The sequence below is a fragment of the Mixophyes fleayi genome, chromosome 4 (assembly GCF_038048845.1).
Source record: "Mixophyes fleayi isolate aMixFle1 chromosome 4, aMixFle1.hap1, whole genome shotgun sequence".
NCBI lineage: Eukaryota > Metazoa > Chordata > Amphibia > Anura > Limnodynastidae > Mixophyes > Mixophyes fleayi.
In genome coordinates, this window is record NC_134405.1 from 134,465,161 (window position 1) to 134,492,868 (window position 27,708).

At 38.1% G+C, this 27,708-nt stretch overlaps 1 protein-coding gene across 1 annotated transcript in view; it reads left to right on the top strand.

The window, feature by feature from the left end:
- RAB8B (RAB8B, member RAS oncogene family) overlaps positions 1-26,200 on the top strand; it is a 30,038-nt gene extending 3,838 nt beyond the window's left edge. Inside the window, exons 2-8 of the mRNA XM_075208378.1 lie at positions 2,409-2,469; positions 5,277-5,337; positions 5,594-5,671; positions 8,125-8,214; positions 12,895-12,960; positions 21,516-21,566; positions 25,155-26,200. Coding sequence (XP_075064479.1) covers positions 2,409-2,469; positions 5,277-5,337; positions 5,594-5,671; positions 8,125-8,214; positions 12,895-12,960; positions 21,516-21,566; positions 25,155-25,247 — 500 coding nt within the window. The 3' untranslated portion in view covers positions 25,248-26,200. The remainder of the gene's footprint in view (positions 1-2,408; positions 2,470-5,276; positions 5,338-5,593; positions 5,672-8,124; positions 8,215-12,894; positions 12,961-21,515; positions 21,567-25,154) is intronic.
- Positions 26,201-27,708: the final 1,508 nt, after the last annotated feature.

The window sequence follows — 27,708 nt, forward strand, 5'->3', positions numbered from 1 at the left end:
TCGAATTCGAATTCTCTGACATTTGATCTTTATTTCTTTGTTTTTTTTTCTTTACTCTATTTAATATATACATATCTCATTGGTGTGTATAAAACACAGATTTATACATCTACAGCTTCAAATGTTGAATATTATTAGTAGAACTTGGAGTCTCTGGGGATTTCCAGTTGCCATGCTGCTTCCGTTCTGTAACCATACTCTAACCCTACCACCTTCCTGCTGCCCTGAACTCCACCTCCTTGAAGCACTCAAGATTTTCCTCCTCATAACATTTCTTATGGCTACTTAACTCCATCATTGCTGACAACAAACATGAAACTCCTGATATTGAAACATTGCAATGTGCCTCTTGGCTCACATGGAGCTATGATGTTTGTGAGCTGTTGAGGTGACATTTATTATCCGTTATCTGTACTATTACTCTCTGATTGGAGTCCAAAGTTTAAGAGCAACTTGTCAAGTGTGGTGCAAAGAATATTGCTGTTGTCTACCAAACCTCCCTTTATGTAAGGCAGCGGCTCATTTCTGAGAAGTCAGTGGCCACATGTGAATTCCAAATTAAAATCATCATTTGTTTCCTAATTCCAGGTATATTAAACTGCAATTTGGTCACATCAGCTTTCATTTCTTTTTTTACTGTAAACATTTTTCTTGAAGCTAATCCAGCATTTTATTGGCTCAGACCCATAGAAGGGAATTGCCCAAATGCAGCTAATGTCATATCTGCTTTACTGATATAACCTCATTCATTCATTCATTTGGATACACCGTCATTACTGGTTGCTCCTGTTTGAATAGAGGCATAAATAAATTAGGGCACACATCCCATTTAATGTCTATACGAAAATACTCTGTGTTAATATTCTTTCACACTACTTCATGTGGACTCCTTACCCAATAATCCAATTATCATTACAACATTTTACAGCAGCTATACATAATCATGTGGAATGGCTAAGTAGTATCGTATCTGACTTCAGTATTGAAGTATGTCAGCTTGCACTGAGGTAGGGTCACTCTGTCCCTTAACCTGGACATGCACTTGTATAGATCTGGATGATTGTGAAATGTATGTGACCAGTAAAACCGTCTTTTGGAAACAGTCCGAATCTGATCCGATTTGGTTTTAAGTGTGGATCTTTTTAAACTGAATAATGATGTCATGGAGCGTGCAGAGATTTTAGTAAAGCCCAATTGACATACATTTGTATGCAAAACTTCCTGAAGTTGCATGTTTCTCTAAGTGAAAAGAAACTAACAACCTGTGCAATGCACAGATTTAAACATAACCTATTTTTGAGCAATTATTATTTGTTTGATTAATTTAACTGATTGAGGAAAAAGACCAAAAAACAATGAATGTGGCATGTGCAGATGTTCCAGCTCTGTCCATAAATAGCAAACATTTATTCTTCCTATTTCCTCCATTGTCAATGACCTCTTGTAAAACATGACCAAGGAATATGTATTGCAATTTTCTCCCACGTTAATAGATTGTAAATTGTGATAAATATATACAGATTTTTATATAGTGCACAAATCCATATTTGTATTGTACAAGATTTAAGCGAGCACAAACATTGACCATTTTATTATCCAAACATCTTTGCTTGTCTTTGCAGAGTTACTTGGTATGTGTTTCCCTTAACTTGGTGATGCCATCACCAGACTTCCCATGTAGGTGGTAGAATTCCCGACTCTATTTCAACTTGGTCTCCAAAAGTTCCCTGACTCTTGTGGCTGTGGTTCTTGAGTTACAATATGTGTGCTAAAGTTTGTTGTTATTCATCTTGATCTTAACATCTGTTACAACCTGTTTAACTAGTACCATTAAAATGAGCATGTTCTTAGGTCTGTAGTAAATCTTAAGCAGTTGGGTTTATTCTTCCTTTTACTTTTACAGACATTGCAAAACTTAGTTGCTTAATGAAAGTAAAACTTTGTGCTTCTTGTTGTAGTTCAGTACTGTGTATTTCTGCACAGAGGATGTTAGGGCTGTGTTCTGCAGGAAGTGGTCCCTTGACTTTCTGTACAACCATGACGCACATAGGCCACTTCCTGCCCCAAAGGAAATATGCGTGTCTGAAAGATAGCACATATGTGTGTGTGTGTGTGTGTGTGTGTGTGTGTGTGTGTACATATATATGTATGTATGTATATGCAGGGTGGTCCAGTGTGATCCAGTGTGGAAACACCCTTTTAAAATATTTAAAAAATGTTGGCCACACACCCTAAAAAGATTTTCACCAGACCCAGATCATATGTGTAGACACTGGATTAATATTTCCTTGCTCATTTCCGTATTAAAAATTTGTTTTCACACTTCTGGACCACCCTATATGTGTTTGTATGTACATACGTGTTTTTTACATTATTTTTCTATAACTATATTCTTTTATTATTTTCAGGTATTGATTTTAAAATCCGCACCATAGAATTAGATGGAAAGAAGATTAAACTTCAGATCTGGTATGTTGGATCTATCTGTATTATTGTTTTTATTTATTTATGCTGTACTCCTTATTTAAAGAGAAACTGTCACATTATATCCTTTTTTATATATAGTGCCTTGTCCACTAGGTGACCCTGTTCACCTAGGAGATGACCTGTAAAAGAGCACACTGTCTGTGCGTTATGCACTCTCCGGGCTTGATTCATTATTTAAAGTTAAGTAAAAAAATGGAGTAAGTAGTCTCCTGGACAAACCCATGTTACAATGCAAGGGGTGCAAATTAGTTTTCTATTTTGTACAGAAGTTAAATACTGTCTGTTATTTTTCATGTAGCACACAAATATCAACTTTAGATTTCAGTGTACAAATAAGCTATCAACTATTTGTGTGCTAGATGGAAAAACAGTATTTAACTTGTGTGCAAAATAGAAAACTAATTTGCACCCCTTGCATTGTAACATGGTTTTGTCCAGGAGACTACTTACTCACTTTTTTACTCAACTTTCCTTATTGAATCAGGCCCTCCGTGTCTGGATTCCCCACATCTCAGACCTATTCTGAAAGCCTGACTAAATTTGAGCTGTCAGCTTTTATATGCCTTCGCCCAGGTGAACATGAGCACAAAGCATTCTGTACTAAATGGCAGGTTCTATCTAAACTATATCTTTTTAACCAATTATTATCTGCTCTGGAAAAAGTTTATATATGTATAAAAGATTCAATCAAATATTTTTCTTGATTTAAATGATAATTGCGCCCCATTTAGGTGGAATTATGTTAATTAAGTAAAAGAAAACATGACCTGCTTGCACTTCCTCAGTACTCCTATACGACTGGTTCAACAATAACAATCCCTGCTTGGGGCTGTTTGTGTTTTTGTTTTTTAATTGGCATGCAGCACAGTCAAAGGAGAGGGGGGGGGGGTGAATAACGCATTTTTTTCATACTTCTTATAGCGTTGTCAAGGCCCTCATTGACAGCAGAGCAAGCGCGAAACTAGCCTGCACTGAGCAGGAGAGATACTCTGCTGCTTAGATCGTTATGGATTGTGGCGCTTACCTGTTCATGGAGCACAGATAAATGGGATTTTCTTCTTTTCTTAATCTAGTAATTCCACCCAAGACTAAATATTTTTTAATTTTAAAGAATAGTTTGACCACAGGGAAATGCAAGTTGCATCCAGTGCATATTACTGCTTAATAGTTCCAACACATGGGCGCAGGCACCATTTCATTTTACTGTGATTTGACAAAATGAACTTATTTTGTCTATATGTACTTCCACAAAGCCCTGCCTGCTTGCATCACATGACTCATAAAGTGGTGTTATTATGTAATTTCTGTTCAAATTGCTGCATACTACATTCTTTCTGCTGCACCATCACTGTTGCTGATAGCAATTCTTCATAGACAACAGTGTTACCTGCAGTCTATATGGCGATACTACACTACATTCACTACTGCCTTATGCAGATTAAATTATACATCTTCAAGCATGGTATTGCCCTCTCTTTGATCAGCTGAATCCTGGAACATAGTACTTGACCAATACTCATGAATGTTTTGGGAACAATCTATTCAGGACTACTGTAATTATATTTTCCTGGCATGCACCTTTGTAAACAAGTAGAAATTTCCTATCTCGTGACTGAGAAGGCATTGGTTACGCAGATAAGCATGATGACCAGGGTAAAAAATTACATTACAAATTCAGTTACATATTTTTCACTGTTTCATAGCACAAAATAATTCAACAATACGTGTGTAGAAAGGCCTGGAACAACGCTTCTTGTTGAGTAACACGAGTCATCCTGGGCTGTTTTGTTTGTAACCTATTGCTTAGTTAATATAAGAGCTGCTTGATGAAGTTTCCCCCTAGAGACACTGTTTTATGTTGATTTATAACAGATATTATTTTATACTTTGACCAAGTAATATAGCAATTCCCATTTAACTTAAAAGCACTTTTGCCTCAAAGCATTTTGTTTTATAATTGTGCCAATCACATATGTTTGGCATGATTTTATATTCTATTTATATACAGATGATGAGCAAATGTAGGTGGTAGGGCCTGTCTTCCTTTTATAAATATCAGGCAGCACTTGCTGGGATTAAACAGAAAAGAAAAACATGCTCATTCCTCAACCCATGTTGCCATCAAGGTTAAATAGAAAAACAAATCAAAAGATGGGCACAGGTGACCTATCTCGGACCCCTGCTACTGGACCAGACTGTTGTATTATGGGAGGATTGTCATACATAAATAAGATTAATGGGAAGACTTTTAGAGGAAATAAAGAGACTATAGAACAAATAATTGCTGACATCCCACAATGGGACCAAATATCCATAAAATAATCAAGCAACAAATAAATAGTACACACCATGTATTTATGTATATCTGCATTACAGAACATGATATATGAAAGCATATATAATGCCTATTTGTGAAGGTTGATCGCTTTATCTATGCACAGAGCATTTGAAGTTGTATTTTGTACACTCTGGAAGGTTTAACATGGTGGAGCACCTTAATTCCACCTCTATTTTGGGCCTCTCTCACTATATCGAGGTGGTATTGGGAGGCAGGAACAGTTATGGTACTATATCTTCTCTATTTTATACATGTCTTGTTTTGGCAGGCTAAATGAAATAAAAAAAAAAAAAAAGCAAACAAATAAAAAAAACCTAATTCCTACTCTGTGCTTTTTTGAGTTTTTCCTGTATGTAAAATGAGCGTAATATGATCAAAAAGGTGGCAGTTGTAAGCTTTGGAAACATGTATTTACCATCTAATAAGGTGCCTTGTGGTGCTCTATTTTCAGGGACACGGCTGGACAAGAGAGGTTCCGTACAATTACCACAGCATATTATAGAGGAGCAATGGTAAATATCTACTGGTGCTAACTAGGGTTTTTTTCTGTTCAGTTCATTTTTCTTTTCTTTCCATAACTTCAATTAACCGTTAGTGGTTCTTTTTTAGTAGAAATATTGTTATATAAATCCTCCTATTCTCATATGTTTCTTCTCTTCATAAGGTTTCATTTTGTCCCTGTAACCTTTCCCCATGACTAGTCGGTTGTCTGTGGCTTGTCCTTGTGTTTCCTGTCTTGTAACACTGGGATTCATTCTTTCTTTATAGGGTATTATGTTGGTGTATGATATCACCAACGAAAAATCATTTGACAATATTAAAAATTGGATAAGAAACATTGAAGAAGTAAGTGTTGACTTCATTATGCTATCGGTTGGTTCTGTTTGCCGTTGCATTTAGTATTTTTAGTGTTCTGTGATGCTAACAAGACGTTTACTGACTGCTTACAATTGTATGCTTTTCATTTTCTATGCTATTGGAGGGAAGTGACTGGCTAAATAGGAGAACTCTCCCATTGTAATACTGTAACAAAAAAAGAACAAAGTTTCTTCTCACTACTATTGAAAAAACGAACTCCAATGGAACGCTATCCTGGGGTAATAAGCAGGAGAGATTTCCTCATCAACATTTATTTATATAGCGCCATCAAATTCCATAGCGCTTTAGAATTGGCAACAAACATTAATAAAATAATACTGGGTAATACATACAGAGAGGTAAGAGAACCCTGCTTACAATCTATGGGTTTTGCCATCTGGTGTGTTTTTGAACGCATTTGTGTTAGTCAGGGAGCCAGGAGACACCTGATCTGATGCTTTTACTAGCAGACTCTGGCTAAGGTTTTCTATCTGGTGTGCTATTTCTTTTTGGTTTTTTTTTATTGAAAGCCTGGGAACGTGCTTTCGTGATCCAAAAAAGGTGCAAAACCATAAAAAAGTGCACAAAAGGATGCAGGAATGTGGCCCTTCCTTTAAAAAGAGGCTTCAATCCCCGACCCCCCCCAGAACCAAAAGGTCCCTTAGGGGGGGCAAGGGTCTTCGGACCCCCTTCGCCGCAAGGCTAGGGGGGCCCCTTTATCCCCTGGGATCCATCAAGGCTTCACCCAGGGCTTGACAGCTAGTCCATCCCCCAAGAGGGAGGACCTTCGATAGTTTCAGGGGGACCGGAACCTAGATCTTTCGGGGACGGAGCCCAAAAAGGGCCTACCCGCACCCTAAAATCCAGAAATGTGGAACGTGAAAGTGACAAACGTGGAGGAAAATAAATAGTGCCGAGTGGATACAGCCCCAACCTAATGGCTTGGCTTGGTATAAAAATGTTCTCGCCCAGCCAAAAGGCCAGGGCAAAAAATATAGCAGGTGCAAAAGAAAGAGGTCAAAAGTGCATGGGTGCCAACATAATCACGTGATATCTGTATTAAGGTCTCTTGACCCGTGATTTATGGCCCCCCAGGGTCGCCACTCCCGGAGGCACATTTGTCCCAGGCTTTCAAGCGGCCTACCCGGCCCCTGGCCAGAGGACCACAACTGCACTTGATCTTAGCCAAAAGGCTGCGAAGCGCTCTGTCTGGTGTACAGATGCTCCAGCAATGAAACTAATACATTTTTGACGAGATGTTACAGAACCCCTTCATTATCTTCAAGGGGACCTCTGACTGATATTAGAGGAGGAAGAAAGAGAGACACATTTATTACACATCTGTGGTTTTACACTAAGGTGTAATGAAATATGTAAGGTCCATGCAATATTACATAAGGTGACAGATGCAGAAACACCCCTATCCCTGCATTTTCACTCTTGCATTTGAATCTATTCCCGGTTACTAAGGTCTTGATTCCTTCTTCACCATGGAAATGGAGGAATTTGCTACCATATAGAGGAATGGAGATCGGCAGTGTTGTTTAGAAAATTGGTTTTAAAGGCACACCTTTGCTTTGTTTTGGAAGAGACCTCTAATAAGTGTGCTTCTTAATTTCTAGCTAGATCTTTGCATATATTAGTTTATCATTGGCTTTTATCATTGGCTTTACAATTTAATTGTGCTCCAACATGCATCTCTTCCCTCCTGTCTTTCACATAACTCACATGATTGGGCCCCTTACCCCTGACTTTGGAAACATTTATGTATGTGATGCAACTGCTATGAAGCATGAGCTTGGATTCTAAGCTTGTTTCTGCTTGGAAAACCTCAATATAGAATAAAAACTGGCAAAAATGAGGTGCTGTAACCCATATCAATCACATTTAAGACTCTCATTTTAGTTTTATTAAATTCCCCCCCAGCTACATAGGTACCAGTTTTCACAAATGTGCCCCCATGATCATCATCTCTCTCTGCTGAATTGTAGAAGCTTGCACCACTAATCCTTAACAAAGATGTGAATGGATGTTTGTAACCAAGTTTATTAAATACACTAGTGAGCCATGTACCACCTGTTTATGTAGAAATTTTAATGTCACAATTTAGAAATTTGATGGCATCTGTGCAAAAAATTAGATCTAATATTAACAAAACCTGTTTAAAAAAAAAAAGAGGGATTTTCAAATCCATATATAATGTTTTTATATTTTGGTAACACTTTGAGATTGCTGTCATAACAAACATGCTGCTAACTAATATAAACAATGCTGTTAGCTGCACTGCATTTGTAATTGCTCCTCAGTTCCACCATTGTCTCAGTCTAGACACACATATGCCATGGTACGGCAATTCCAGTATTTGTTTCACACCTATGTATTATGTTGATACATTTCAGGTATAAAAATAACATATGTGTATTTTTACAATTGTTTCCCAGCATGCGTCATCTGACGTGGAGCGGATGATTTTGGGTAATAAATGCGACATGAATGACAAGAGACAAGTATCCAGAGAAAAAGGGGAAAAGGTAAGTGGATTTTGCATACTTCACTATAGTTTCATATCTTGATGATCTTGTCATTTATAAGGACACCACTAATATAATATAATATCTATATATTTACATAAATATATTAGTGTATTTTCCACTATTTTAATGAATGCCAGTCTGTAAGGGATCGGCCTGCGGGTATAGATTGGAAAACAGGGAGATGGTTTCAGTGCCGGAGTCACTTGTTAAATCTGCTTACATTTGAAATAATTTATAGTGCTAATTTGGATGTCTTGTGCGCTCCTTGGCTAGGACCTCTGCATGTTTATGCATCCCAGTGTGTACTCATGTAAATTATGTAGTATGCCAGAGAGGCAACCACAGGGTATTATGTGTAATCATATATGTTGTATATAAACAATGAAAAACCTTATGCTCTAAATAGTGAAAAGCTTACCTGTATGTCTCAGTGTGATGGGAGCATGATACAATATGTCAAATAGCTGGAAACGGAAGTGGCGCAGCAGCTGTGTAAGCAACCGCTTCCAGCCGTTGGTACTGCTAGAGAATGCAAGATACGGGTCGACAAATTAAGCTTTTTGTCTTGCTACATCAGGGGTGTGACAGGGCGCACAATAGTGTATTAACATGTTATTAAATGTGCTCTCGTCACGGATATAAGTGATTTTGTTCCAGATTTTAAAATTTAAAGATAACTTATCTGAATGCAAAGTGAGCAGGGATAAATGGTTCTATAGGGCTTCCACTGACAGGTATAGCTTAAAGTGACATAAAATTGAATATAAACATGATTAGAAGATAATCAGGGACATACGTTACTAATTAACTGGGCAATTCATGTGTAATAATAGCTCTCCTACACTAGGTGGAGCAGCCACTATTCATCATCATCATCATCTATTTATATAGCGCTACTAATTCCGCAGAGCTGTACAGAGAACTCGATCACATCAGTCCCTGCCCCATAGGAGCTTACAATCTAAATTCCCTAACATACACACAGACAGATAGAGACTAGGGTCAATTTGATAGCAGCCAATTAACCTACCAGTATGTTTTTGGAGTATGGGAGGAAACCAGAGCACCCGGAGGAAACCCATGCAAACACAGGGAGAACATACAAACTCCACACAGATAAGGCCATGGTCGGAAATCAAACTCATGACCCCAGTGCTATGAGGCAGAAGTGTTAACCACTAAGCCACCGTGCTGCCTGTTACAGATGAATTGTTCTGTGACTTAGACATTCAGATATCCATGTCTCTACTAATCATGCTTGTATTCCATTTTATTCAAATAATGGTTATATTTAAGAATTAAATCTACAATTATGTTCAATTTTTGAGACTGATTTAATTGATATCTCATTTTTAAAGTGACACTTTTGAATTTTGAGATCATGCCCATTTGAAATATTCAAATGAATTTTAAAGGATGAATGAATAAAGAATTAAACCTTTTTTATTGAGCACTTGTGTATTGGCACACTTAATGGACCAAGGTATTTCTACCTTTATTAAAACATTGGTACACTAACACCATGTTTGTCGGACTATGTAAAATATGCCTCGATTTGGGAAAAATATCTTGTCATTTCTGGGAGGCTATATGTGGATGACCAACTAAAAGCTTTTGAAAAACTTAGAGCAGAATTTAACAGATTTAGAGGAGTGTACACTAGGCAAAATAAGGGGTTAATGACTAATGCACCTGAGGCCAATTGAGGAAGAAGACTTATATATTGTGTTCTCCTTACAAGGCTACCTGCTGCACAAGATGGCAATACAGCTTGACCATTCTATAGATGATAACTGTCCAGCTGGGCTGGTGAAGTTTTCCAGCGAGCATAATGGCATTTGCCTAAGCTGCAATGTGTAAGAGGGCAACTTTTGCCACTTATTGTGGAGCTGCCCTCACTTTCAACATTTTTGTGAAGGAGTAGTGGACAGGGCCGGATTAAGGGAAGGGAGGCTAAGGATACTGTGAGGGCCCCCCTGTGAACATACCTCCTTCCGTTGTTCCACTCCCTATAGCAATTACGCGGTAAGTCCTACAGTGACAACAGGCAGTAAACAGCATAACATTTGCTGTTCGCTGCCTACCATTTTCCTTGAACAAGTGACAGTCAGAGACCCAATAAATGTCGGCGTGCACCCCAGCTGCCCGGGGCCCCTGGGCTGTAGCCCATTTAGCCCTATTGTTAATCCGGCTCTGGTAGTGGATGACATCCATGATACTGGCATGGAAGTGCATCAGCTCAATCCACGTATATGTATTTTTAGGTTGTATCTACCAGAGTCTGTAAATCAAACCAAGACTGTGTATATATTACAAGTGTGCTGCCTACAGTTGTAATAGCTAGCAATGCTTGACTGCAAAGCCTCCGTGTCCTGGCCTGGTGTGCTTTGTCAATGAAACCCTGGATCATGAGAGATTTATGTATATTTACCACAATGTCCTTATTTAAATGTGAACCTACTTGGCCATGGTGGTTGAAATATAAAAGGGCTATGGCCACGCATTGATGTTTATAATTTAATATATTTGCTTTGGATGTGACGTAAAATGAGGGTCTAGTCTTATGCATTTACAAACTGTATAGATGAGGGAGAATGTTAATTACTGCTAGCTGTTAACATTTATTACCATCGCTTTTTCATTTGCTGTTTACATACATACATACTTACCTACCTGGATATAACCAAGACAGGGTGTAATATCTCATCCTTTATTAAGATGCATTGGCCAAAAAGTAACCGATGCAAAAAAACCAGAATGTTTCAATCTGACATATTCCTAATAGATGGAGGGGAGAGCTCAGTGTATCCGGATCTTATACTGCCTTTTCTCTTTAATGGATTAACATTTCCAGGTTTGGGTTTCAGACGCATGGTATTTCTGAAAATAGATATACAGAATTACTTTTCACTATCACTGGCTTTTTGATAGTAGGGCAATATGGTCAATGTTTCTTGCCTCGTGTACTGCTAGGTATTTCTCAAATAACTGAAGGCCATTCTTATGTGGAATGGAGGTGTACATTGGTTGTGCTTCCACTGAATAATATTAAATGGCAAGACAGTGATAAATGGTGTACAAACACCTCCAAAATATTTAAATCTTCAATAGAAGTCTAGACGTGGACTTTATATTTTTTTAATAGTGATATATTCCGACAGTGAATGTAATGGATACTATCCTGGATGCAAAAGGGCACCCTGCTGGATGTGTTTTGGGGACTTGTGTATTTTATTAAGACAGACGGGTAAAAATACTGGGATTTACATTATGCAGATAAAGCCATAACCACAAATATTGTTACTCTTGCATTTCTTTTCAAACAACTCAGCTTCCTCCTAAACAAAAGTTAAAATGAACAACAGTATTTGTGTCTGCAGAATTCTTTCACTGATAATATTACAGAACCTTTGTTTAGATTCTGAATTTAAAGCTCAACATCTTTTTAAAACAGAATATTAAACAAAATGGTATTGACAAAATTGACACCGTAGATTTCATAATTGGTAGCACATACTTTGGCCAAAATAGCTGCAGCCAACCCCTCCCTATAACAGATGAGCTTCCTGCATCTCTCTACTGGCAGTTTGGTCCACTCTTCTGTAAACTGCTACAGTTCTCCCAGATTTGAAGGTTCCTTCTCCCATCTTCCTTCTCACATCTACTGTTTTCAGTAGATGGGAGTTAAAGGATTTAGATCTGGACTCATTGCTTGCCACAAAACAGTCTTGTCTTTAACCATTTCTGGGTGCAGTTGAAGAATGTTTGGGGTCATTGTTCTGAGAGCGAGGGGATGCTCTGTAGTACAATTTAAAACATTTTATTTAAATTTACCATAAAAGTGGAAATATTTATGCCAGATAAAAGCAGTAACGGAGCATATAGTAACAGTATGGATCAGATCACTCTTGGCTTTTGAATTCTTCAGAGTGGATCACAATAAGTAACAGATGAAATGGTAAGCTTCCTGCGATTGTTCCTGTTGGGGGTAATCTGATCTTATCCTTATTGCTACAATATGTTCTGTTACTGTTTTCATCTTTTAAAAAATAATATATAGATCCTGTATTTATTTATGCAGTATCTTCATCCATAATATATTGCCATATTTTGCATTTAGGCACATTTGGAAACCTCACTGTCTTAATGCCATGCTTGAATCGCTTGGCCTATGTAGTCTACCAATTTTTTTAACCTATGGTAACCTCAAAGCCTAGTCGATCCTTTATTCTTTGTAAGGATATCCTTATGTCTATCACAAGCATGTTTAAATCGCTGTTCTGTATTCGCCTCTACCACCTCTGATGGGAGGTTATTCCACTTATCTACCTCCCTTTTAGTGAAGTGCTTTTTCCTCAAACAGAAAATTCTGAACCTACTTCCCTCCAGCTTCAGTGCATGTCCTCGGGTTCTAGTACTTCTCTTCTTTTGAAGAATATTTCCCTCCTTTTACCTTGTTAAAACCCTTGATATATTTGGAAGTTTCTATCATGTTCCCCCTTTCCCGTCTCTGTTCCAAACTACTACTATATTACATATTAAGATCTTTTAGTCTTCCCAGGTACGTTTTGCGCTGTAGACCATGTACCATTTTAGTTGCTCTTCTTTGGATAGTTTGCTCATTTATCAAGTAAGATGGAGAACAGTCTCTAAACTTTACTATGTCTCCTATTTCAGCTTGCTATTGATTATGGGATCAAGTTCCTTGAAACAAGTGCGAAATCCAGCATCAATGTGGAGGAGGTAAGTACAAGTTTTTATGTTTAATGGTATATTTAGAAAATTAACCATTACATTTTATGGGCTCAAATCGGACTACTCATATACTTAAGCAAACCAAAAACTTCCGCCTGCTTATTGAATGATGTAAAATGTAAATAAAATAGTACAACACTGTCATGATATTTTTGCTACGTTCTGGAACATCATGCTTTATAGTAACTAGAAGCAATAACATGTATTGCAAGTTGCCTGTATACCGTTTGACGTGAGCTAAAGTTTATTTGAGGTAGCACATGGGAATAGATACATTCTTATTTAATGGAAGACCGGCAGAAATAGGAACTGACCCCTTCCCTGCCCCTCAAGATTCTTTCCAGAGTTACTTTCACACATTTGATGCAACCCCAGAAAATAACATTTGTGTTATATAGACACCAAATAATAAATAGTATAGTTAGCAAATATTAATACTCAATATCTAACACTGTCAAAATGCTATCCTTGTCCTAGTAGTTTTTGGCTCTTTATGGGCTCTTATGGGGCTTTGAAGAAAAGGTATTTTTAGCTTGGAGATATCGTTGAATTTGAGTCCTGGGGGTATATTTACTAAACTGCAGGTTTTAAAAAGTGGAAATATTGCCTATAGCAGCCAATTAGATTATAGTTATTTATTTAGTACATTCTACAAAATGACAGCTTGAATTTGTTTGGTTGCTATAGGCAACATCTCCACTTTTAGTAAATATACCCCCTGGTGTGCAATGTAGATCTGATCAGAATCTCTTCCACCACCTTGAGCCTTCCTGCAAACATCACAGGATGCTCGTCGCTAATGAAGAAGAGTGTCACATCCACACGGACAAAAGGCACATTTTAAATTTGACAGATATGCTTGGGATAGGCATAAAGATGTTCTTACAAAGAATAAATGATCGAATAGGGTTTGAGGTTACCAAAGGTTAAATAATGGGGCTCTAGTGGTGTGGCCAGGAAATTTCTGTCTGCTGATAGGTGCAGTGATCCTCCATTTTTTTTTTTATTAGTTTTTCTCAGAAGTCAGAAAAAAGACATGACAGTAACAAACACAAAGTATACAATACCAATTACTTATTTAGATGCGTTCATATACAATCAAAATTTTAGTCCAGTAACTGAATTTGCTTACATTATACATCGACAGTATATATAACTTTATGCTTATAACAATTTAAAATCTATATCGAAGAGAACAAGAAAAAATACGGTTTTAAGGAAAACAAAAGAAAAAAAGGGGGGGGGGGGAGTAGTTGCCACTTTAGCGAGCAGAAGTCAGCCAAACAATACAGATCAATCTTTTTCCAACCTAGTAGTTGTCTGTGTCTTTTAGGGAATATAGAGGGGATAAGACTGGGGATTATTTTTGTAATTTTTCTCTGTATTCAGGGTGAACTCAAATCCTCAGCATCCGAGAGAGTAAGCAGTATCTTTCGACTCGAATAGATTTTTATTTTTTTTTATATTTTTTTTTTTTTTCCCATTAGGCGGGTCGAGAATTAGCTTAATTGTTTAAGTAAATACCAAGTACTATATTCAAATAATTTGTAGATATTTTGTTGGATCAAGGGTTCTAGCGACTCAATATAAGTGCCCCATTTCTTCTGAAATCTTTCTCCACCTTTTTCTGTGTCTGGAAGAGTGGCTCTTCTGTCCAAATAAATAATATTAAAAATTTCAATTTTAACCATCTCTAGAGATGGAGGCACTGGCGATGCCCAAAATCGCAGAATCAGCTTCTTTGCTACCGTAACCAATACAGTCAGAGCAGGTAAAATCCCATAGCCGGGTAGGCATTCCTTCCAACTGTTGAAGTCAGCCAGCAAGAGAGGTTCTGCGGCTAATGTCACCCCTGATTTAAATGTGTTGTTAATAAAATCAACAACTTTATACCAAAATTTCCTAATTTTCCTGCAGTTCCAGAAGTTATGTAGCCAGTCTGCTTTTTGAGATTTGCACTTTGGGCATAGGCCTGTCTCTCCCTCAACCATAAACCTACGTCTTGACTGTGGTATATATGCTCTATGGATCACCTTCAAGTGTATTTCCTGGAGATGAGCAGTAGATAAGGATTTCCAGATAAATTCAAAGTGCCGAGTTAAGGTGATTGGCTCATTTATACTAGAGATGTCTTTTTGCCACGCCTTCACTGTTCGGCTCCAGGGGGTTATATTTTGTGTAGATAGTAGATCTGCATAAATATACCTAATTTTAAATTTGATATTTTTCAAAAAGGAGAGCAGACTTTCCAAACTATCTGGGTTTTCTTTAGATTTCCTTGGAACTAGGTTTGAGTTTGCATAATGCCTAAGTTGGAGATACATAAAAAACTGAGAATTAGGGGTCCCTAGTTTTTCTCTTAACTGCTCAAAGGAGTAAATCCTGCCACCCGGGTCAAAAATGTCCCTTATTGCCATTATTCCTTTATCACGCCATGCGAGAAAGTTAATATTTTTTAAACTGGGCTGAAATGCAGGATTACCCCAGGTTGGGAGATAAGAAGTGGTTTTGAAGTCTCTATTATACTTTTTGTTAATATGGATCCAAGCTTTGTGTGTATCCTTAAAAAAGATATTTTTATCAAATTGTGGCGGTATCAAGGCTTTAGGTAAATTAAAAGTGCTGCCGGGGAGTATGGGTGAAATAGAGCGTTTTCAAGTTTTTTATCAGTATAGCAATTACGTTGAAAAAGCCAGTCAGAGATGTATCTGAATAATGCTGCTCGTGTGAATAAATTTATATCAGGCAAGCCTATTCCTCCATGTGATTTTCTGAGAATCAGTTTGCTTCTTGGTATACAAGGTTTTTTAGAGTGCCAAATAAATTTGGAAAATAATTTTGTGCAAACATGCGTGTCCAGCTTGTTTAATCCTATAGGGAGCATTTGAATTGGATATGATAGCTTTTGAAAAACTACACTTTTTATGACCGCATTACGCCCTAGGGGAGAGAGTGGGAGATCATGCCACTTGGTCAAAAGCATTGAAATTTGTTTGATAATAGCAGGGTAATTGACTTCATACAGGTTTTGGAGCTTAGCTGGGATATGAATTCCTAAATACTTGATTTTGGTATGACTCAGCGTGAAGTGAGATGTGAGGAATGAGTTATTCGTTATAGCTTGGGAACCTGCCAATGGGAGCATTTCTGATTTATCAAAATTTATCTTATATCCTGCAAAGGAACTAAATTCCTGAATTGTGCTTAGGATAGCCGGGATTGATTTTTCTGGGTTAGACACCATCAATAGCATGTCATCTGCGAAGAGGGCTAGCTTAACCTCTTGATTGCAAACTTTTATGCCTATGTAATCTGCGTTTTTTCTTAAAGCCACTGCGAGGGGCTCTAGCGCCAGCGCAAATAATAATGGGGATAGTGGGCCACCCCTGCCTGGTACCTCTTTCTACTGTAAATGGAGCTGATAGATAACCATTGGACAGGATTTGTGTGCTAGGTGAATGATACAATGTTTTCAGGGTTTTAATGTATTGTGCAGGGAATCCGAATTTGTGAAGTGTAGTGAATAAATGTTCCCAAGTTACCAAGTCAAATGCCTTTTCGGCATCTAGGGAGAGTAATAAGGCTGGGTCTTCTTTCCCTGAACCCTCCAAGGCCTGGAGGACCGTTAGGATTTTTCTAACATTGGTTACTGAATGCGGCCTCATATAAAACCTGTTTGATCATTGTGAATAATAGTTGGCAACAGGATTTTGAGGCGTTCTGCCATTATTTTCGTGAATAGTTTATAATCAACATCAAGTAGTGATATGGGTCTATAAGATCCTGGTAGCCTGTGATCCCGTCCCGGCTTAGGGAGCACCTTGACAATAGCGCTATTAAAATAAATTGGGATTCTGTTTTCCAAGAGTATCAAATTGAAGAGATCTGTCAGCAGAGCTACAACTCTGTCTTGTAAAAGTTTGTAAAATTCCCCGCTAAACCCGTCTGGGCCCGGGGACTTGAAAGACTTCAATTGCTTAATCCCTTGCAGTACCTCCTCAGATGAGATGGGCTGAATTAAGGAGTCTGCCTGCATTTTTGTCAGTTGGGGCAGAGCGTTTTTACCCCAAAACAGGGATTGTGCGTTTGTATCAATTTTGTCTTGGGAATAAAGATTAGAATAGAATGATCTTAGGATCTCTATGATTTCTGTCCCTCTATATTTTATAGACCCATCATGCGATTGTAATGATGGGATATTACTGTTTAGCCTGGTGCCATTTAGTAAGTTCGAAAGAATTCTACTGGATTTATTGCCAAACTTATAGAAGTTAAACTTACTCGCCATATCTTGTCGTGTGCATTGCTGCTGCACTACCTGATCAAAGTGGACTTGTTTTTGTTTATATTTGTTTTTATTTTCTGCGGTGGGCTGACCTTTATATAACTCAAAGGACTTTGTCAGTTCACGCTGAGCCTCCAAATAAGTTTTCTGCTGATCTTTATTGTATTTTGTCATAAATGAAATGATCTCCCCCCTCAGGACTGCCTTGGCCGTCTGCCAGAACAGCAAAGGGTCATCGGCATGTTGTTGGTTATTATGCACATATTCGTCCCATGCTAGTTTTAGCATATCTTTAAATTTATTGGAATTGGAAAGCTTGGCTGGGAATCTCCCTTGCCTATGTTTACCTAGTGGGGTCTGTCTTTCTATTTTAATCCAAATCATAGCATGGTCAGAGAGACCTTTTGGTTCAATACCAGTTGATAGGATTTTATTGCCTAGAGTGTGTGAGATCAGGAAATAATCTATACGGGAGAGTGTGTTGTGAGCTGCTGATAAACATGTGAACTCTAAATCGACTGGATGTCTAGCTCTCCATATATCAAACAACCCCAGCTGTTCACTTATATACTTTATGCCAATTTGACCACCCGATCTCTTCTGTCTTAAGGGAGCTGATCTATCTAGGTGTTTAGAGGCCACCATATTAAAGTCTCCTCCAATTATGAGAGATGAATTTGAGTATGTATAGAGTTTATTAATCAGTTGTAGAAAAAATGGTTTAGACTGCGTACTAGGGGCATAAACGTTACAAAGTACATATTTGGAGCCTTCGATAGTAGCCTCTAATATAACAAATCTCCCTTCTTTATCAATTATCTTATGGTGAATATCCACCTGAAGGTTTTTTCTAATTAGGATTGCCACTCCTCTTGACTTCTTATTATATGAGGCATATACCAGAATTTTATGTCCTAACATAGAGAGTTTGTCATGCTCTGAGTCAGTTAGATGGGTCTCCTAAAGTAAGGTTGTATCTGCTTTAGACTTGTTCAAATATGTCAGCAGTTTTTTCCGTTTAATAGGTGAGTTGATACCTCCAACATTCCATGAGCAAATTTTTAGCGCAGACATCTAACTTTCATATTTATATATTCTCGGACACTGTCAATAAACTTTAGACTACAAATATGAATTAGAAATGTATATCACTGACCTGACCACAAAAAATATATAAAATAATTAATTAAAAATATTTCGTGTGTTGGTCTTTCTTCCCCCATACTGTAGTTTGGCGTTTGATCTGTTTTTTTTTTTGTTTTGTTTTGTTTCTTGTTTTGTCTAAGCTTTAAAGAAGAGCAACTACTGTTAAGGTAAAGTAGAGGTGGGGACATAAACATTGGGTGTGAAAGGAATAGGTGCGCCACAGCATAGTCACTGTGAACTCCAATTTTTTTTTTAGTGTGCTGGAGACCAGCCCACCATCTTGACAAATTAAATGTAAATTGAATGAGAAATACTAACCCAAGCATAATATTGGGATAGAGAGTTGAAAGTGTAGGGAGGGAGGGAGAGCCCACTCATTTGGCGGTAGAAACCCACAATTACCATCATCATAACATGTTAATTAATGCAGTACAGTACAATATAACATAACACAACGGGGATAACTCTGCATTAAAGTTTACATATGTGTTAAATCTAGATCTAACAGGTAGGGCGAAAGCGTAAAAACATCAGACCAGAGTAGTTTAGCTTAGTAATACTATACCATTAAACATGTTCTTAGTTACCGTTGCGGCCTTTAATATCTGAAAAGTCTCAAGATTGTATTATACTATTCGAGTTTTAATAATAGATTTTTTATTTATTTATTTTTTTTTAAAAAAATCTCAAGCTTATCTAGTGTTGAGTCTCCTTAGGTAAATCAGTTCATACTCCTAAAGCTTTCTGCCACAGAAAGTCTATATAATTAACATTCTAGGAATATAAGTATGGATTAAACAAATAAACACATTAAGACTAGAAAGGCATATTTACGTGGTCACGGGACCGAAACCGACTACCACGACAGCTCTGATAACGTGATAAGCTGGAACATGTTTCTGGTAAGTCCAGAACTCGGTCAGTCTCTTTGACTTGTTGATTCAGCTTCCGCTTCCAGTTCTTGTAAATAGGCTTGCGCGTCGCCCGCAGTCATAAAGTCCTTATAATCTTGCCCTTTAAAGATCCTCAGGCGTGCTGGGTATAAAAGAGCAAACTTTTTTTCTTTCTTCACCATCATAGAACAGACCATAGAGAATTCCTTCCTTGCCCTAGTAACTTCTGCCGAGTAATCCTGGAAGAGCAGCAAGCGGAAACCTTCCCATTTTATCGGGCCCGATGATTTTGAGGCCATCCAGAGAGCATTTTTATGTGTATAATTGAGGCATTTAAAGATTACCGTGCGAGGCCTTTCTTTCATATTTTCTCTTGGTGGCCCCAATCTATGCGCACGTTCAATCTCCATATTGGCGAAATCCTCGCTTATCCCCAGAAGTTTTGGTAACTCTTTCGATACAAACGTTAGAAGGGCTGGGCCTTTAATTGTTTCTGGGAGACCTACCAGCCGTAAGTTACTTCTCCTGGATCTGTTTTCAAATCATCCAGCTTATTTAGCATCTGTTTTTGAGTTTTGAGTAGTGAGTCTGAGAGTCTTCTGGTTTCCGATATCACGCATATTCTCTCCAATGCGTAGCTCGTTTACCTGGACTTGTTTAGTAATCTGCGAGACCTGGTCCTTAAGCTCTTGCATAGCAGCTGTAAGAGTGCTCATTTGTTGTTGCATTAAAGGTTCCATAGTCTCTTTGATGGCTCGAACTACTGACTCATAAGAGAGAGCTGGTGTATCCAGTGTCAAGTGATTAGCACAAGGTGGAGATGAGGAGCTGGCATTTGAGTTGTCACTCACATCTTTGTCACTCGTTTTGTTGCCTTGCCCAACATTCCTCGCTCCTCTTTTACGTTCAGATTCAGTGCGTTGCTGCTTACCACCCGTGGGTGGATTAACATACCTATTCATTATAGATGGTATAGATCAAAAGACAGTTTACCAGATGAATAACTTTAGATTTTAGAGTAAGTCCCCTTCAATTTTAGATAGAGTGGGCAGTGCTCCCTCCCAATTACATTTGAGTATTACATCTCAGAGGATTCACGAATATAGAAGGAATACTCTTATTTGTTTTATAGGAAGAAGATTATTTCAAGGACAGTTGTTCCAAAATGCTATGTTAAAAGTTCTGCTTTTGTTGCTGTGTTTTCAGCTAAGAACAGTTTTATGTATTAAAGTATAGGTTATGCTGCAATGAACTTTCAAACCACTAGAGGGGGCACTATCGCCTCCACTGCTGTCAAATATCTTTGCAAAAGTGTCTAGGATTGCAGGAATAAATGTTCTCTTTGCAAGATATTTCTGTGTTAACTTCTTCTTTATATTGTTTAATATCTCAGAATTAGGAGCTGATATTTCTCACCTTGATTCAACGACTGGTGTTTTCGCGCCAAAACTTTTTTCTCTTGTCTGGCCCCAAGTGCCGATAGCTGTTTTCTGCAGCCGTCGGTAGCGGATTCAGGCAGTCCAAAATCTGAATACTATCCGTGAATCTGATTCTGTGGGTCAGGACTTGTGAAATCAGGGTCGCTGCCCTGGCAGTGATGAACACTTCTGCTTCTGCTGATTGAAGCTCCTATGCGGGCACCGTAATGGCGCCCAAGCGTGCTCCGGGGAAGAGCTGGCCTCCGGTATTCGGGCAGTTCGTTTTAGCGTTTTACACTTGGGTTCACAGAACCCTGAGGCGCTGCGGGGATGTGTTCTGTGCTTTTCTGCACTCTCTGTCTGGTCCAACCTGGCCTTTCCTATGTGTAATCGGCGGAGCTCTCTCACAAGCGTCCGGCCATGTCGGCTTACAGGCCACGCCCCCGATGCTCCATTTTAATTGCTTTCTAAACATTAGTCTATAAAAATAGTCTGTTGGTAAGTAAGGAGTTCATGCTTTACAGTAATGTTGTAAATTTTGTATACAGCTTGTCACGTGCAATACACACAGTGCTAGCTTGTTTGATGTTTTACTGTCTGTTTTAAAGGTAATGTATTAATTTGTACAGTTGCTGCATTATAGGTCATAAGAAGAAAAAAATGTTTACATTACAAATACTATGGCACCAGACCATAACAACTGATAGATGTACATACTATATAAACAAAGATATGTTGATACCTATATGACATGCATTTATATATTTTTATATATGTAATATGTTTTGTTTTTTGTTTCAGGCATTTTTCACCCTTGGTCGAGATATAATGACAAAACTCAACAGGAAAATGGTTTGTATTAAAAAAGATAAAGGAAAATGTTTATCTGATCATGTATTATAGCACCTAATAAATGCTTTAAACCAGTGCTGGCAAACCGGTAGCCAGAGTGCGACTCAAGGTTTGGACAGTAGCGGGGCTGTAAAAGTGTAAGTAGTTTAGATGTGAGTAGGGTAGACTGTAGTAAAGAGCAGGGTTTTCAGAGCATTGAAATTTTGAAGACTTAGGGGGGGGGGGGTATTCAATTACAATTTGCAGCCGCAATTATGCGCGGAAGCATGTATAAAGCATCCTTACGGTAGCGGAATATCAGGTGCGCACAGAAATCCACGATGTTGCGGTACAGGGACCCGTGTGGCCTGGCACAATCGCGGCCGCAAATCATAATTGAATATGCCTCTTAGAGTCTGATCCGGCATAGTAGGAAATTCCATAGCTTGGTAGAGGCACATGCGAAGTCTTGTAGGAGGCAGTGAGAGAGCTTTTAAAGAGTAGGTGTGGTGCGGGTTAAAGACAAAGCTGAGAGGCCTGTTTAGCCAAGAATGAAGTGTCCTCTGGTACAATCCTGGCTAATTTTGATAGCTACGGTGTTAAACATGAGGGTGACAAAATGACGAGCATCATTTTTTTGAGTACTATACAACTCTATATGCGTCACAAGCTAGATATATGTCACTTCAGCTTGTAGACTATTTAGGTAAAATAAGGTTGCCAGGCTCTCACTGGATTCTGCCGTGTTGTTGGACTCCCTCATCATCGATGAGGAGATAGATCAGGCAATTTCCTCATTGCCTAATAAAAAGGCCCCAGGAATGGACTGTATTCTATTGGTGGTCTATAACAAGTTTTTTTTTGTCTGTTCTCCTGGAAAACTATACCCACCTATTGGAACATGGAACACTGCCCCCTTTTATGTCTGAGGCCATTATCATTTTGATCTTCAAGCCAGGCAAGGATACCTTATACCCTGAATCTTGCCGCCCCATCTTGTTAATTACGAACAATGTTAAAATCCTGGCAAAGATATTGAGCCTGATTCCTTAGGTTATATAAAGCAAAAATTAAGTAAATTTGCACCTTGGTAAAGTCATGTTGCATTGGACTGGGGCTAAATTTAAAATACGGGGACAGATTTATAGTAACGCATGTCCTATATAAACTTTATTATGTTATTTATCATGTATTTGTGTGCTGCATGAAAAAACAGCCAGTATTTTTATGTGCAAAATAATAAACTTGAACCGTTTGCATTGTAACTTAGTTTTGTCCAGAAAAAAAACTTACACTTTTTTTATTTTTGACTTACTTTCCTTAATGAATCAGGCCCATTGTCTATTAGCCTCAATAAGGTTATTAATGAGATTGTCCATTTGGACCAGACGGGGTTTGTCTTGTAAGATTACTCTCGCCAATGTCGGGCGTCTATGCATGCATCTTCAAATGGTCCTGCAGACGGATGAAGGGACAGTCGCCATGTCTTTAGATGCGGCTAAGGCCTTTGATTCCGTTGAATGGGACTACTTGTGGCATGTGCTGACTCTTTTTGTTATTGGTGTTGGATTTATTTTGATGATGCAGTTACTGTACTCTGCTTCAGTGACCAGTATCTGTGTTAACGGGTATACGACAGCCCCATTGGTCTGGGAAGGGGAACCCGTCAGGGCTGCCTCCTGCTCTTTTTGCGTTTTCTATAGAGCCAATCGTCTGCTTTATACATTCTCACCCTGATGTCAGAGGCCTCCAGATGGGGGCTGTCTCTGACAGCATAGCGCTGTACACTGTGGCTAGCCTCATCAGGGAAGTGGATGTTTTTGGTAGTTTTTTCAGCCTTAGAACGAGTGCCATGTACTTCACAATTTGGAAAAGACACGCCTCACATGGTAGCCTTCCCTGTTAAGGATCTCCTAAGAACGCTGGGTCCTCATAGGGTGATTTCTGTATTCTATACTACAATGCTACTCCAGCTGCTGCCAGAGGGCTTGGACCCCCTTCGAGCTATATGGGATGTTTACATGGGCAACATTTCTGATGAAGGCTGGAGTCTGATGCTCCATGGTATCGGGGAAGCCACTTCATGCCTACATTTTCAATAGGTATACTTTTATATCTTGCATAAAGTTTATCTTGCTTCAGCTGGGGTTGCACAAGATGGGTAGGGCGTGGTAGCCCTTGTTTGTTCTAAATACAACACACTCGCAGGCACCTATTGGGCTATGCTATGGACGAGTCCTGTTGTGTACATGTTTTGGAAAAGGTTGTTTTCCCCAACAGTGATAGCGGCTCTCACATTGTGCCCTAGAGTTTGCCTCTTTGGCCTCACTCTGGAAGAATGTTTTTATAAATCTATGTTTATATTATATGTTTAACCTAACTTTGCTGGTCAAGGTTATTGTTGCCAGAAGCTTGATGACACCTGAACCACCTAGTGTCCATAATTGGACTGCCCTGGTGAACGGCGTCTGGATGCATGAATGCTTTATGTATGAGAGTAGGGAGGCTACACACAAATGTCATAAGGTTTGGTGTAACTGGTATAAATCTCAGTTTCTTATTCACCCTCACCAAGATGATTATAATGATGTGTAAATTGTAGTCTTATGCTTTTCTGTCCTCTTATATGCAGCCCAGTGTGGTGCCAAAAACAGCACTGATGGTCATTTTATACGTCTGGCGGTGTATTGTAAATTGATTTTGTTTATCCTTTTCTTGATCTCACACTAGACTTCTCTCACCGTACATAGATATGTTAGGATTGTTTTGTTTTCTTTTTTTTTGTTTAGCTAGAATAGGTTGGGTTTTGTGTCTTGTGTGTATTTGTGTTTGAAAAGTTCTAATAAAAACAATATTAAAAAAAATATAAGAGGATTTCGGGCAGAGTATTTTGAGATATATGAAATGGAGGTATTATTGAGGACCTTGTAGGAGTAATTTGAATTGGATTCTGGGGAATATGGAGAGCCAGAGTTATAGGGGTTTGCAGAGTATGGTTGGTGGATGTAGATTAGTGAGAGGAAGATCTTTCTTGCTGTGGAATTTAGGACAGATTAAAGCGTATGCAAGTTTGTAGACGTTTGCAGTAATTGAGATGTAAGATAAAAGAATGGATGAGTGTTAATTGTGCCTTGGATAACAAAAAGGTGTATTCTAGCAATATTCAAAGGTGGAGACGACAGAATTGCAGATGATTTGAGAGCGGAGTCAAGACTGAAAAGATTCCGATTGAAATTTATTGAATTATCTGTAATTTATTCTAGGGCCATATGGTGAAATATTGGGCTTATGTGACTAAATATAAAATAATTATTGTATCATAGGTGGGCAACTTTACTGGAAAAAGTAACTTTATGGACAGATAGCAATTGGAAGACTGTGCTGCTGTTAACTGAAATGTTAGGAAATGGGGAGGAGTTATTTTTTTTATTATTTGTATTTTAATTGTTTTATGTACCATATATACATTTTTACACCTGAGAATATAGTTTCTTTTTTTAATACAAAAGCTGGAAAACTTAAATTGCTAGATTGTGGTTGTTAAAAATACAATTTACGGCATATCTTCAAATTAATTCTTAATTCCTCTTTCACCTTTTGATGTTTCAGAATGAAAGCAGCTCTCCAGGTGGAGGAGGCCCTGTAAAAATCACAGAGAAATCTGCAAAGAAAAGCAGTTTCTTTCGTTGTGTGTTACTTTGATGAACTGTAGCACGCAGAAGAGAGAAAGAGATGGACTGTGGCACACCTGATTGAATGGCTTCTTGCCAACTTGAGGTGCTGCAAAGGCTTCTGGGGGAAACAAAAACATGCTGTTTGCTGAAAGTGCCAGATATGAGACAGTTGCTGACAAGGGTTTCAGGAGTGGAAGATTATTGCGGGAAGCCTTTTCATACCTGCTGAATCAAAAGGCAGGAACAAAGAGACAAGTGTAAAATCACAAAATCTTAATTTACAAACTCCCCTTTCCCCTTTATTAAATTTGATTATAGTATAGCATTTCTCAAAATGTACCCTTTTATTCTCCTCTCTGTTCAAGTCTGCATGGTTAAACTTTGTTTCTATAAGTTTGGTTCTCGAGCAACCATGCGATCTATTTGTATTATGTTTCAAATTTAAGAGCATATTATGTCTGAGAGATGCAATCTGGTATATATTTTTATTACATGGTTGTCAGTGGTAACAATTTTACATTTCTATATGTGCAAACCCTGATTGCTGCCTGTGGACGCATTGAGAACAAGTCTGGATAAATGCAGGAAAGTAACGTGTGCTTATAGGGTTCTAACAAGTGTAATATTAATTTCAAATGTAATTTTGTAACAATAATAATGCAGGGTCACAGAGCAGTGAGGTCTGCTTTATGTGGTTAAAAAGTCTAAAAAAAACGTAGCCATATTTAAATGTGAATGTAATGCACCAGTATATTCTAATGTAATAGTGGTGATAAAGTTACCAAAAGTATGTTTGAATGTGTATAATGCATTTTGAGGCTCCCTTAGACCATGCATTGTAGTAGTAACAGTGTAAACTATACATGTTCCCATTTGCAGTAACTACCAGGTGTGAACATTTGCATTCCTGCTTTCCAAATAAATCCAATAACCATAATCCCACTCCGTGAATAAACATACCTTCCCAGATGCTAGAATGAACTTGCTCAGTATGTCCCTTTTAGCCAGTAGATGATATATGAAAGTATATATTACTAAGCACAATTTTTTTATTTATTTTTTGTAAAGCCGTTTTGCATGCTTTTAAGATCTCTTCATTGGATCACCTACTGAACAATCATTAAAAGGGGTTCTCCACAGTCCGAGACCACTAATTGGGTCCCTCACCTTATAGTATGTAGGAGGAACTCTCTCCATTATCCTAAATTAAAATTGTATCCCACAAAACAAACATTGGTGTCATGGGCCTGGAAGATTTACCAGAATTGACAGGTATTTTGTGCAGGGGAACATGGAAATAATCCACTGCTTTTCACTGGACAGCTCTTCCTCCATCAGCAGCTCATTGCTGTACTTTGTAAATAAACTTGAAAACATGTATTTTGTTACCTTGTCAACCATTTAATTTAACGTAATATGGAGGGAGTCCCAATAGATTGCTATATAGGGGACACTAATTAGGGCAAATAGATTTCCAAAGGTGGAAAACTGTTTTAAACGGCTGAAGCTAAATACACTTAATCTAGTATATAATGACATGAGTATGTAATCCTACTCTTTTTTTTTTTTTTTTTGCGTGTGTTTTAACCTGTCCTGCAGTTTTATTGTATACAGAATTTTGACCTGTTCTTCCATTTCTTGGTGGGAAAAATGGAAAAGGTCATCTTTGCAGATTATGGAAAAGCAAAAATCTGCAAGTACTGGTAAAAGTGCCTCGTATCATCTTGTTTATGTATGCTGTGACATTTGAGAGTGGCGTAATCACTGGCTCACACTTGATCTTATGAGGAGCTATTTGAAACATGCACTGAATTAAGGGATTTGGAGCAATGCCAGAAGAAATAAAGATTAATTTCTCATAGAACAGAAATGTTCAGCATAATCAATGGCATATTAATTATGTTATTCTGACGGGTCTGGCGAAAGAAACAATATGATTGTATGGACTTTAAACACCCTCCCTCAAACATCTGTGTGTGCTTTGCTCTAGAGCATGTAGATAGATCAGGCTGTTGTGGATGGGTGTAGTGTATCTGTGTGTACTTGCTATTATTGCTTTTATGTTTCAGTGTGTGAGATCCGTGTGCTTTCTATTTTCCTGCAACCCCACAAAGCTCGACCTATGCACCCAAAAACTCCCACAAGCCTCTAAATCCTCTGCAGTGACGTACTGCTGGTTTTCTCGCCATTGTACATAAATGAGTGGTTTTTTTGACTGATACTCAGGATGATGTCGGTCTCAGTTGTGAATATGAAGCTGCTGATTGCATCTTAATTTTATTTTGCACATTGTTTTAGTGAAAAATCATGGCTTGAAAATATTCAAAAGTAAACTTGTTCCAGAGTGCATATAAGACTGCGTAGTTTGCTTCTTTGCTGTTTATATTTTGCTTTTCCAGTATTTTAAAAATATATTCCTTTTATTCAAGGATTTGTTTTACTGGTTTCAATTGTTTTGCTTTATAGGAACAGCCTATGTTACAGAGATT